The sequence below is a fragment of the Ornithodoros turicata genome, chromosome 10 (assembly GCF_037126465.1).
Source record: "Ornithodoros turicata isolate Travis chromosome 10, ASM3712646v1, whole genome shotgun sequence".
Taxonomy (NCBI): domain Eukaryota; kingdom Metazoa; phylum Arthropoda; class Arachnida; order Ixodida; family Argasidae; genus Ornithodoros; species Ornithodoros turicata.
This window is the reverse complement of record NC_088210.1, coordinates 8930683-8942937: the sequence shown is the minus strand read 5'-3', so window position 1 is coordinate 8942937 and position 12255 is coordinate 8930683. Positions and strand designations below refer to the sequence as shown.

Genomic DNA, 12255 nt, shown 5'->3' with positions numbered 1-12255 from the left:
GGAGCCTTTCCCGTTATTGCTGTCGTGGTGACATAGTGCTTGCGGGTGCGTGCAATCGTGCGATGATTTTACTGGAGTCCACGGAGTTAGATAGAAATACTTTCCTCAATATTGAGGTGTGTTATGATTAGCCGAGTGACAGAATAGTGGAGGGCGGCAAAAAACGGTGATGGGTGTCCCAAAAAGGATATTTATCGCAACCGTGAGCGAAGACCTAGCAACGTCGTCACCAGGATTACCGAGGAATTGGGATCGTCCAGAAGAAGTGGCCGTCATGGATGTGGTCACCACAGCCCCGGTGAGAAAGCGGCAACGTTTGGACCATCTCACGCGGGAAGAGAAGATGTTAAGACGGTAAGGGACTCACGCAAGAATGGTCGCCATTCGTCCACCATATGGACACGTCAGCTGTTTGTTCGCCTGCGCGAACTGTCATGTTGACAAAATCGAGCTATTGTCTTACCTGCTCATGTGCAGCAATCCACAATGCCCAGCGACATGGAAAGCAAGCCCAGCTTGATTCCGAATTCGAAAAAAAAAAAAAAAAGTTGGGGAGTTTTTTTTTTTTTTCTTATTATTATTGTACTCTCAGGCAGCACGTAGAAAGTTTAAATTGAAGTCGGACTTGAATTATTTTACATTCAATTTTACAACCAACACTTTGGCTACCAACACAAGCCGAGACGTCACACGGTTTCTGGTTTCTCCGAGCAATCAAGCCACCGATGATAATAGGCGTCGGGATCACATTATTATTTGGCTGCGTGCCAAGGAAGATCAAAACCTGGAAAGCGTTTCGGACGACAAATAGGGGTGTGCCTTCAACACGGGTACCCTGCTACTGATGTTTCCTTGGGAAATACTATTGCGTAAATGTTCAGTGTCATACCACAAGGTTCGCAGTGAGGTTTTAGAACGTTGCCATATCAGCGTGCTGACTAATAGCTTGTACAGGTAGTGTTATCCGCGTGACAATTTTGTTCCATGCGTTTTGGTGGATGGATTTTAGTGGCACCCTGCCAGTGGTCTGCTACTCGACTTGAGTTTTGCCTAGTCGACTGTCCCTCTATTTATTGAAGCCTCCTGAGAAATCACGCTGTCCGACAATAGTTCAATTAGATCTCGACGTGCGTCTTTCTTTGAATACATTAATCTTCTTATTACATGTATTCAACGAAAGATTCCATAACCACTCATTGCGAACCTCAACTGTTGATGAGGCATGTGAAATGTTTTTGTACGAATGGAACATGCACACTAAGACGAGAAATAACGTGAACATCCAATGTAAAAATAAAATACAACATGTTCCGTTAGATTGAAAGACGTTTGGATGCTGACAGGTGGTTTTACAATGCCTTTCATATCATGACACTCATCTGCTCTGTGCCATGTTTACCCTCTGTTGCAAACGCAGCAAGATAAAAGAGAAAACCCTCGGATTTCCCTCCTGCCTCTGATCCAAGATTCTTCCCGTGAGGCTGTGGTACTGGAGGCACTAAACCTCCAGATTTTGAAGGAAAATCTCAAACTTTGCAATATTGCTTATGCGGTGCACTGCAATGTAGGGTTAAATCCAGTGGTGCACCTGAGCTAGATATGAACCACAATCTCAGATTTGCATCATTTTTTTGTTAACAGAATTAATTGTGCATTAGAACATGCATGAGAGAAAATGCAAATTGCACTTTCCTTTTTGCCTTCTCACGATTTGCGTAAAAATTGAATTTTTTTTTACAGTCCTTGAAAACCCTCGATTTTGCATCTATTTCTTGTTTTCATGGAGCTGCTTGTGCAAATTACGCTTCTCCAGAGTCAGAACTGTAGCTCTGAAACCGCAGGAGTTAGCACTTGTGGCAGTAGACATCAGCAACAAGAAATTAACGACATGGATTCTATTAATATATTTTTTCTGTACTATGATCTTTAAAATTCAGCAGTTGTCAGTCACATCCGCAAACTGACATTATGCAGTTCCCATGTATTCTCTCGTGCGATACCTGTAGCTTATAAATATTTCTGCGAAATATTGAAGCCGTGGTCATAAACTGTGTTTCACAACCCCGACAGAATGACGTCTGAACCTCAAAAGGACCTTGGAAAAACCGCAACTTGCATCTTTCAAAACGCGAACTACTGTATTTTCTGGTGTGTACTGTGCACCCCTAAAATGAGCTGAATTTGAAAAATGTTGTATGTATAACACGCACTGCAATGGTACTACAAGCTTCTGTACTGCCACCAGTATACACAATAAACCAAAGCTGTGCATCATATACGCATACGCTACATTTTAAACACATTTAGTCACATTCGTTAAACTCCGATGCAACCGCGTCGCTGTCATAATATACTTCAGTCTCCCCTCTGCTTTAAGTTTGACGTCCCTTCTCAATCACGCCTTTCTTCTGAAATGAATTCAAGATTATTGACTGCTTAATAGCATCCTTAAGCCGCAGCATCAACCGTTTATAAAGTCCATCGTCCTTTGGCCGGTTTTGTCAACTGAATATGGGAGGGAGCCACAGGCTCACCCTGGAAGTGGCTAGAATTAGTACGTCCCGACCTGAAAAGGAACTCTGAAGCAAAATATTTCCGTGTATAACGCGCACCGTTAGATAATGCACAGGATCTCTTCAGAGCACTTTATTGTATAACGTGTGCATTATACACCGGAAAATACGGTATGTTTTCTTTCGCGCATAAATTACAAACAACATGTAGGTTAATACTGCTCCTTTCGTGGTGATACGAAGGTAACGGCATACTTTGGTGACTGCGGAGAAATGGTTGCTGTTTAGTGCCTCTTTGGTGTGATGTGCCTATGTTGCCTACCTTATGTTTTGCGGCAGGTTTAATTACTGTACGTATAAACTGTTTCTCGTCCGTGTTGCGCATCTGAGGCAGGTGCAAACTGCTACTGTGTTGAAGCCTGGCTTGAGTGTTCGCTTCTGTCCATCCTCGCTCGATTGAGGCCCCCGTCTCTTGTTTCAGAAAGATGAAGAACCGTGTGGCAGCCCAGTGCGCCCGGGACAGGAAAAAGGCTCGCATGGACGAGTTGGAGATCGTCGTGATGACGTTGCAGGCAGAGGTAGTGTAACGTTACTGAATACCTAGGGTCCTTCGTTTTCGGGTTTTGATGATTTTTTCAAATTCGGGAGGGGAAAAATTTTGCACTCTTTACAAACGAGAGAGGGGGCACTATATGTTCTCTGTGTGATATGTCACTGGGGAATTCTCGGGTGAAATGAGAGGCATGTGAAACAAGCCTCTGCTGTGACACGGGGACGAGAAACCAGAATATTTATACTTCTGATCGGAACTGGGGCAGTGGGTGACCGCGGTACAGGGATTTCCCTACACCCCCCTCAGGGGGGGTGTACACCCTCCCTGCATTTTTGCAACACCCCCCCTGAAATTTCTCAGGCGACTTCACCCAGCTCGGCCACCAGAACGTTCTGGTAGTGAGTCCGGCGCAGCGAATTACATCCTGTGCTGTCAAACTTGGGCTGTAGGACCACAGTCATGCAGATGATCATACCATGCATTTGTCCAAAATAATTTGAAAGTGACTGTGCAATGCATATATTGCGCGTATGTACGAGCAAAAATGCGTGCGGCCACGCAAACTTAATGTGGATCATCAAGAGCCATTTGCGCCCAACTCAACCAAGCGAGGTATTCTAAGGTTTTCACCGTTGATTGCTAGGTGTTCATTGACAAGATGGTAGTCTCTTATCTTTGTCGGTCATGTGGTTATGGATCCTAATGTTGAAATGCCGTTCACAATGAATCTCTATTCTAAAGTAATAAAGTAGTGTTCTAAAGTAATAACATGTACAAATAAACCGGGAAAGCTGTGCAGATATGTTACCGTTGTGCCGCGATTCTTTCCGTGTCTAAGAAAAATTCTGTAAGTGGAACCTTCACCAAGCATGCCCCCCCCCCCTCCCCCTTGAAAGCTCGGCACCCCCCCAGCAGTGAATTTCTGGGGAAATCACTGCCACGGTATTCAAACACTTGCCCGAGCTCCACAAAAACTTGTCTTTGTCTCCTTCAGGAGGGAATCATAAAAGGAGGATAAATAGGTTGTCACAAATAGCTGTCTTTGCTGATATTATGATTCACTTTTTGGGCGGTTTACAGAGAATGACAAGTTTAAGGACCCCCAAGGATTTCGGGTAGATATCTGGTTTTACCCAAATTCTTGAAATCCAGAAGATGTGGGTTCGAGTCCTACAGCTGGCTAACCTTTTCAGTGACTTTCATCTTGAAAACTTGTTCGGGGGGAACTATCGTGAAAGATCGGGTTTAACTCGAAAAACGAAGAACCTTATGAGTACCGAGCTAGTTTGGTAGCGTTGAACAATCGTGCGACGGGAGGAAAGCTACGACGGGACATCGAGTGATAGCATCGAGTCACATTTTACAGGCAGTTATGTCGTGTTGCCGCGTCATAGTTTTCCTTCTGCCAGATGAATGTTTACAGGTGGTGTGCTCGTGTGCAGTGCTCAAACACTGGGATATTCAACTTCTTTCCGAACTGCTTAATTTCTGTACAGTCTTGTCTGACTGAATGGGCACAATACGTTTTTACTTCAGTTCGCATTTGACGGTAATGTGTAGTAGCTGTGATATCCAACTGTGTTGGTTTTGCTCTTGTTCTGCTTATGGTGCTGGTTATTTTATTTTTCTAGAATGATCCAGGAGTTGGCATTTTATTTAGATACGAGGTTTGCAACATTTCATTTAGACCATTACTCTTTTTTGGATATAGCACTATTTAGATATAGCACTGGCATGAGCAGCTTCACTGTACAGATAATGGAGAATATGTAAACCTCATGTACAAACATAAGAGGACAACGAGGCTGCATATTAAATATTTCTGGTGACTCGGAACGCATTGAATGGTATTATATGATTAGAAGGGATAGGACGTCATACTACACTCAAGAATATTTTTTGCGGGGCTGTGCATTGCTCCTTTAATGCTGTCTATCTCGACATACCGTATTTTCCGGCGTATAACGCGCACCCCTAAAAACGGGCCGAATTTGAAAAATGTTTGATGTATAACGCGCACCGCAATGGTGCTACAAGCTTCTGTACTGCCACCAGTATATACACAATAAACCAAAGCGGTGTATCTTATATGTATGCATATGCTATATTTGAAAGACATTTAGTCAAATCCGTTAAAATCCGTTAAACTTCAGTCTCCTCTCTGCTTTCCGTTTTGCGTCCCTTCTCAATCACACCATTCTTCCAAAATGAATTCCAAGATTATTGACTGCTGAATAGCAGCATCATTAACCTTTATGAAGTCCAGTGCCCTTTTGCCGGTTTCGTCAACTGACCCTAAAAGGTACGCGAGAAAGCCACAGCACACTCTGGAAGAGGCTAGAATTTGTACGTTATCGACCTGAAAAGGAACTCTGCAGGAAAATATTTCCGTGTATAACGCGCAGGCCCTCTTCAGAACACTTTTTTTACTGTATAACGCGCACGTTATACACCAGAAAATACGGTACATTGCATGCACAAGACAAGTGGTACAACTCTCGCTCCACGATGATAACTTGGTCTGCAATGTGAACGCAGAATAACGCGCAGGCCCTCTTCAGAACACTTTTTTACTGTATACCGCGCGCGTTATACACCAGAAAATACGGTACATTGCATGCGCAAGACAAGTGGTACAACTCTTGCTCCACGATGATAGCTTTGTCTGCGACGTGAACGCAGTGTGAGCAGGAGAGACACCGTTGATGTTTTCAGAAAGAGGCCCTGGCGGAGGAGAACGCTGCCCTTAAGCAGCGCCTGGAGCAAAGTGAGGCCGAGAACGAGCGTCTGAGGGAGAGGATTGGAAACACCAGTAGCAGTTCCATTGAGCATGCTTCGCTTATTAGTGAACCTCTGCAGAAGGATCAGGTTCAGCTACTGGCACTTTCACTCTGGATGATGCGGTCAGGCTTTTTACATCTGATGACGAGGTAATGTCCAACTCCTCCCTCGTGGCGGTTGAAGTGGAGGCTGATGTGGTCTTTTTCCTTCCAGCCTGATGACCTATTTGCTATGCTACAAGAGTGCAGCGAAAACCTTCTCGGATTTGCCCCCGCATCAGTGGGTACGTCAGTGGGAGGAGTGCCACAGGTGAGCGGACCCTTGCGTGTTTTCGAGTCTCGTTTTTTTTTTTTTCTTTTTTTCGGGGTTAAAATTGTGGTTTATGTCAGCAACTGGAGAACCTAGTAAAACCGGGTGATACGTTAGTACCATGAGCGTACGGACAAAGGGGGGGCAAGGGAGGGCCGTAGCCCCTCCCCTGGAGCTCCGAGGTCGCTCGTAAAAATAGTGTGCTATCTAGTTATAGGTCGTAATGGTTAGTCTCAGATGTCATAATAGGAACCCCTGAACAACTGCACTGCCCGCAACGTCCACCTCCAGAAAAAGGTGGGGGGGGGGGTTGCCTTGGAAAAAGTCCTGGAAACTCGCATGATTAGAACCCTTCAAAAGTAAACTGGTGAGCTCCAAGCATAGATTTACCGTATCGGTAGTTCTATCATATCAGGAGCATCTTAAAAATCCTTAGAGTATACAAAAAAGGCAGCAGAAATGAATGAAAGGTTTGTTTGGCTCAGAACAAGAACTGTAATGCTGGAGCGCATTCAATGTTACATCACGCGGTGCTCGCGGCCCTTAATTGCCAGGATTGCATGTTTGACCATTATGTGCCCCCCCCCCCCAACTACAGGCTGTCCGTCACATCACAGAAAGACAAAAGCAATCCGATGTCACTCAGAGTTTGATTTCAAAATAGTACCTGAATCCAGGAAAGACATTTAACCCAAAATAGTCAGATCCTACTCTGACAGGACTAAAAAAAAAAGCTTCATCATTCCTTCACGTGAAATTTCCTTCCTGAAATCCTTCACGTTTCATTTTCGCTGACCTTGACCCCTCGTGGACAATCAGCCGAGAGAGGAGGAAGTGAAACAGCTTGGATATCTTCTCCTCCTCTGTTATCAGCAAGTTCCCATAGTTCAAAGCGGTGACTTTCTAAAGCTGTTTATTGCACCTTCAATTCGCTTCCTGTTCTTGACTAAATTGACACCGAACTCATCCACAATTTGTTTTCGCGTTCATTAGTTCCCGTCCACCACTTTGAGCAAACTTGAGTTCTGTACTAGCGTTAAAGCAGTCAGATTTCGATGAAGATGAGCCATACTGTCATACACACACACAACTCCTACATTCTCGACTGCACAGCACAAGTGAGACTTACGCGTGGCGGCGCCACTGAAGCAATTAAAGGCAGAGTGGGACACTAAATAATTTTTACTGTAATCTGTATCCTTAGTTGTTGTGGTTTACTATATAGCAGTCCATTGAGTCATAGAAGGTGCGTAATAATTGAGTCAGACTGGCACTTGAGTTCACAATAGCCACTTCTTTACAAAAAGTGGTGTTACAGTAACGGGGCTTTTGCTGTATCGTGCGAAGGAGCACATTATTAGCCTGAGCAGAAAAGAGCACTTCCCACATTTCAGATGAAGTAGAGATCAAATGGTTTGTAGTGTCTGGTGTAATTTACTAGCTTTTGTGCGGCGTCTGCACATCATCTGGTGACTTGTGAGGCGAAAGCACATGAATAAAATTAAATGCCTCTAACTTTACTTGGACTACCTCCTCGTTGTATTTGGCAAGGGTCTATTTACACATTTTGGGTGAACATGAGATGGTGTGAGGCAGCGTTGAGAGCAAAGCATCTACGGCCCCCGTACCTGTATGAGGTGATTGAGTTTGTGCTTTGGTGAGCTCTGGTGAAAGCTTTGTTGGCCGCAATATCCAGCGGAAAAATCTTCTGTCTGAAATTTTGTTCTCCCAACCTTTCTCCCCTACGTGGCAGTAGTTTCGACCATGCCGGACTGACTGTTAGAGTGACTTGAAACTGTCAGCTTTTGCCGTAATACAAAAGCCTGCGATTAAGCGGAGCATTCTTTGCTTTCAGACAAGTGAGCAAAGTGGAGCCAGCAATGCGTTGGTGGGGCCCTCACCAAAGGAACTGGTCTCCCTCAAAGAGGTGATCGACATTGACCACGTGTACTCCAGGAAGGAGGAGCACACGGGCGGCCTCCCCACCTGTGTGGCAGCAACAGTTAAACAGGAAACACCGGTTCCCAGCCCAGCAGCCAGCATAGAGACTGGTTATGACTCTGCACATTCCCCACTGAGCGATTCCAACACTGATGAACCTCTTCTGGATGCGAGCCTGTGGGACGACCCTCTCACGGAGCTCTTCCCTTCGCTGGCATGATTGCACACATCCTGCTACTGTACATAGTGTAATATATTTCTTAACTTTGCTGCCACATTTGTGGAAAAAAATAAAGGTTGCCTATGTGTTGCCAAATGTTTGCGAGAGGCAGTCTCATTGTCGGGATGTCGGCAGTGTTGGGCCAGTACTCGGAATTGAAGTTCAAAACAGTTTGTAACAGTTTGAAAGGTGGCAAACCAGTGCAAAGGCATCTCCACACTTAACTGTAACGAGCACAGCAGAAAAAGTTGGTGGCCAAGTGTTGGTACTGGATGTGAAGCAGTGTCTAGAACCCAGCTTCAACACTATCGCAGTTTCTGTGCAAGAACGTTTGTTGTTTGTGTGTTTCCATTGAAAACGATGAAAACAACAGCGCAGATCACAAAAGCCAGGCACAAAGCATTGAACTGGCAAGAAAGTTTTTTTTTTTTTTTTTGTCCCAGACACCACTCTTCTCTAGTGGCTTGTCTTATCGCTGCTGTTTTAAACGTCCCTCGTGGGCTTCCGAGGCAACGCTAGCTCTGCTGCATCGGGTCCTGTGGTAGCCGCGTTCACATAAAGTGCGGAAATGTTGGATCAGCTGAGTTCAGTCCAGTTTATGTCCGGAGCGAGGTGCAGCCATGCGTTAGCGACTGAATGCTGTGAGAGGTAGGCCTAACGTGAGCAAGGGGTGACGTACGAGACGGTGCCGAAAAGTTTAGGCCCGACAAGAAGAATGCAGTAAGAGTCGTCAAACTTTATTACAATTTGATATAGCTTCCTGGAAGTTGAACGCACTTGGCACATCGTTCTTGATAGCATATATGCCTCATCTGTGAAGTTGTCCACCAGGAGTTCCATGCGAAATATTTTCGCTCTGCGGTGTATTGTCACTGCGCCATCGAATACACATCTACCCAAGAAACGTCATCGTGACGTTTGTAGACAGACTGAAACCGAAACAAATCTGAAGGGGAGGGCTGGGTTCCACGAATGGCTTTCAGAGACAATCGTAATCCCCTCAAGAACGTGGCTTTCGGGCGCGACCTTGTTCGCCCCCTTTCGAACGTAGTTCAACTCTACCAAATTGGTGGCGCTGTCGAACACTATGACGTCATTTGTTTACAAACAGGGAGAGGTCTATTCCCAAAAACATTTGGAGAAAGCAGCCGCTGCCTATAGACACGATTCTGGTGTGACACAGAAACGGCTCTGTGTCTTTTGTTTTTTTTTCCTTCTCAGCTCACGCGTGGCTTATACAGGCTTGTCTAATGCTACCGTGGCGTTACATGTAAGGTTTGTCTTCGCAGTGTGGCTACATATTGCATGTGCGGCGGAGTATAATGGACCGGGGTTCTTTTGACTTGCACCGGAAATCTCCGACACATATTGTGCCGGCAGCAATGTTTACCTCCCCCACATCGCTACCGAACCTCAGCCGGGATCGAACCCGCGATCGTGAGCTCAGCAAGCCAGCACGTTACAGACTGGGCTAGAGCTACCGAGGACATGCTAGAGCTGTGCCGCTGTACGTCACTGGTCACGTGCCAGGGCTATGATACGTCACGACTTCCTCTCGTTCGGCGATGCGCTCTTTGCACGAGGAGAGGATTTTTAAAAGTGTGCGGAACGGAGCGTTGCGCGTGCTCTGTAAGTCACCTGCGCCCACCGTTGTTTCGCAGGACCTCATTTTATTCGTTGCAGAACACGCCACAGCGAAAAAAACAAACAAACAATTTTTTGGGGGCCGCTTTTATGCTCCCTTAGAAAAGAAATGCGACATCTGCTCTCCGAATCATGCTTCGGTGGTTCCCTGCCATCTTCAAGTCCTCCGACAATGTCTTTCCTTCCTTACTTTTTCACAGGTTTGGAAACTAACTATTGCGATGGCGAGCACGGCGGGTCCAATGCCTTCAAATAGCGAGTCCTTCAGAACCTGCGCTATCTTCCATGCTTTATGAGCTGCTCATTGTCGTGCGAGAACGCCTTTCCTTAGCTTTACATGCCGTACTTTTCTTTCTAAGCCTCTTTATCCTTTAGGGAAAACTACGTACAGTAGCATCCTGCATCAAATGTTACACGTACCCTTTTGATGGTGGCCATCACAACACCACCCTGTCCCCACATTTTCCTGCTGTCCTCTCCATCTGTATGCAGCTTATAACCACAGTTGCTTCGCGGCGCTAACACACAACTAAAAAGAAAGCACCTTCCTTGTCCCAGAAAACCGTCATTATCCCGCTTATCTACGGGTCTTGTGTTTCTTCATCCCCGGAGAACCCGAGTGCCGCTATTCCATGGATTAATTGTTGTTCTGTCTCGGGGTCATATGATGAAACTGTGTTTCGTCAACCAAGTCGCTCAAGGAAAGTGCCATCGTACCACTAGGCCGCTCAAAATGCTAAAATCTTAAACCTGTATTCCAAGCGACGGTGGTCGGCTGATCTCCTGGTTTGCCAGTGCGTATCCTGTTCACCAGGCCCGGTTTCGCTCTGTATTACGGACGGCCGTGGAACTATTGTCACCTGATTTCCAATGCCCGTGCATGGTCTTTTTCCTTGGTCATGGTCTTTTCGATGGTCACTTTCCCCGCGTTCCAAGCAGCGGTGTTCCGCTGTTCCCGTGGTTTGCCGGTGGGTGTTCACCGGCCCCGGTTTCACCCTGTATTGCAGGCGGCCGTGGATCGTTGATAATATGATTCCAGTGCCCATCATCATCGCTAGGCCAGGTTCCCCGTGTCCCAAGCGACAGTGGTTCGCTGATCCCCCGCTTTTTCCGTGCGCATCTCTTTAATCGATTCTGGTTTCACCATGTACAGGCCGCCGTGGATCGCTGATCCTCTGGTTTGCCAATACCCACCATATCTTCGCCACGCCGGTCCCCCCCCCCACCCCCCGCATTCCAAGCGACAGTGAACCCCTGATCCCCTAGTTTGCCAGAGAGCATCTTGTTCACCACGCCTGGTTTCGCCCTGTACTGCAGACAGCTGTACACAACCGATAATTTGATTTCCAGTGCCCGTGCGTCATCTGCGCCAGGCCTCTTTCCCCGCATTCCAAGTGGTCCGCCGATCCCCGGTTTGCGAGTGCTCATCTTGTTCACCAGGCCCAATTTCGTCCTGTATTGAAGACGGCAGTGGACCGTCGATCTTCCGATTTCCAGAGTCCATGCACCATGTTCGCCAGGCCGCTCGCGTTTCGAGCGGCGGTGGTGCTCTGATCCACTGGTTTGCCACCGCGCATCCTGCTCACTAGCAACGGTTGTACGGTGTACTGCAGACGGCCATAGACCGCCGGTGGTCTGATTTCCAGTGCCTCTGCATTGTCTTCTCAAGACCGCTTTCCGAACAACGGTGGCGTGCTGATTCCCTGCTTTGACAGTGCGCACCTTGCTCACCAGCCCTGATTTCGCCCTGTACTACAGACGGCAGTGGACCGCCGATGACCTGATTTCCAGTGCCCGTGCATCATGATTTTCGCCTGGTCGGTTCCTTCGCGCTTCAAGCGACTGTGGAGTACTGATCCCCTGGTTCGCAACTGCGCATCTTCTTCACCAATCCTGGTTTCGCCCTGTATTACAGACAGCCGTGTACCGCTCATCAACCGATCCCAGTGCCCATGCATCATGATCTTCGTCTGGCCGGTTTCCTCGCGTTTCAAGCGACAGTGGTGTGCTGATACCCTGGTTCGCACGTGCGCATCTTGTTCACCAGACCTGGTTTCGCCCTGTGTTACAGACGGCCGTGTACCGCTCATCATCTGATTCCAGTGCCCATGCACCATGATCTTCACCTGGCCGGTTTCCTCGCGTTTCAAGCGACTGTGGAGCACTGATCCCCTAGTTCGCGAGTGCGCATCTTCTTCACCAGACCTGGTTTCGCCCTGTATTACAGACGGCCGTGTACCGCTCATCATCTGATTCCAGTGCCCATCCATCTTGATCTTCACCTGGCCGGTTTC

At 47.0% G+C, this 12255-nt stretch overlaps 1 protein-coding gene across 2 annotated transcripts; it reads left to right on the top strand.

The window, feature by feature from the left end:
• LOC135370103 (X-box-binding protein 1-like) lies at positions 1–8417 on the top strand. Of its 2 annotated transcripts, none has more exons than XM_064603795.1 (5): positions 1–354; positions 2995–3091; positions 5782–5996; positions 6061–6156; positions 7271–7346. In XM_064603795.1, the coding sequence occupies exons 1-5, from the start codon at positions 170–172 to the stop codon at positions 7329–7331; spliced, it is 654 nt and encodes a 217-aa protein (XP_064459865.1). In that variant the 5' UTR covers positions 1–169; the 3' UTR covers positions 7332–7346. The 2 variants fall into 2 exon arrangements, with proteins under 2 accessions (XP_064459865.1, XP_064459864.1); XM_064603794.1 differs by lacking the exon at positions 7271–7346 and adding an exon at positions 8012–8417 and having other exon boundaries at positions 3–354.
• The last annotated feature ends 3838 nt before the right edge of the window (positions 8418–12255 follow it).

Bases quoted from the DNA above. Each gene is read 5' to 3' on its own strand.
- LOC135370103 (XM_064603794.1), top strand. From the start codon at position 170: ATGGGTGTCCCAAAAAGGATATTTATCGCAACCGTGAGCGAAGACCTA. The intron at 5,997-6,060 runs GTAATGTCCAAC...TTTTCCTTCCAG, and splicing joins TTTTTACATCTGATGACGAG to CCTGATGACCTATTTGCTAT. The intron at 6,157-8,011 runs GTGAGCGGACCC...CTTTGCTTTCAG, and splicing joins CAGTGGGAGGAGTGCCACAG to ACAAGTGAGCAAAGTGGAGC.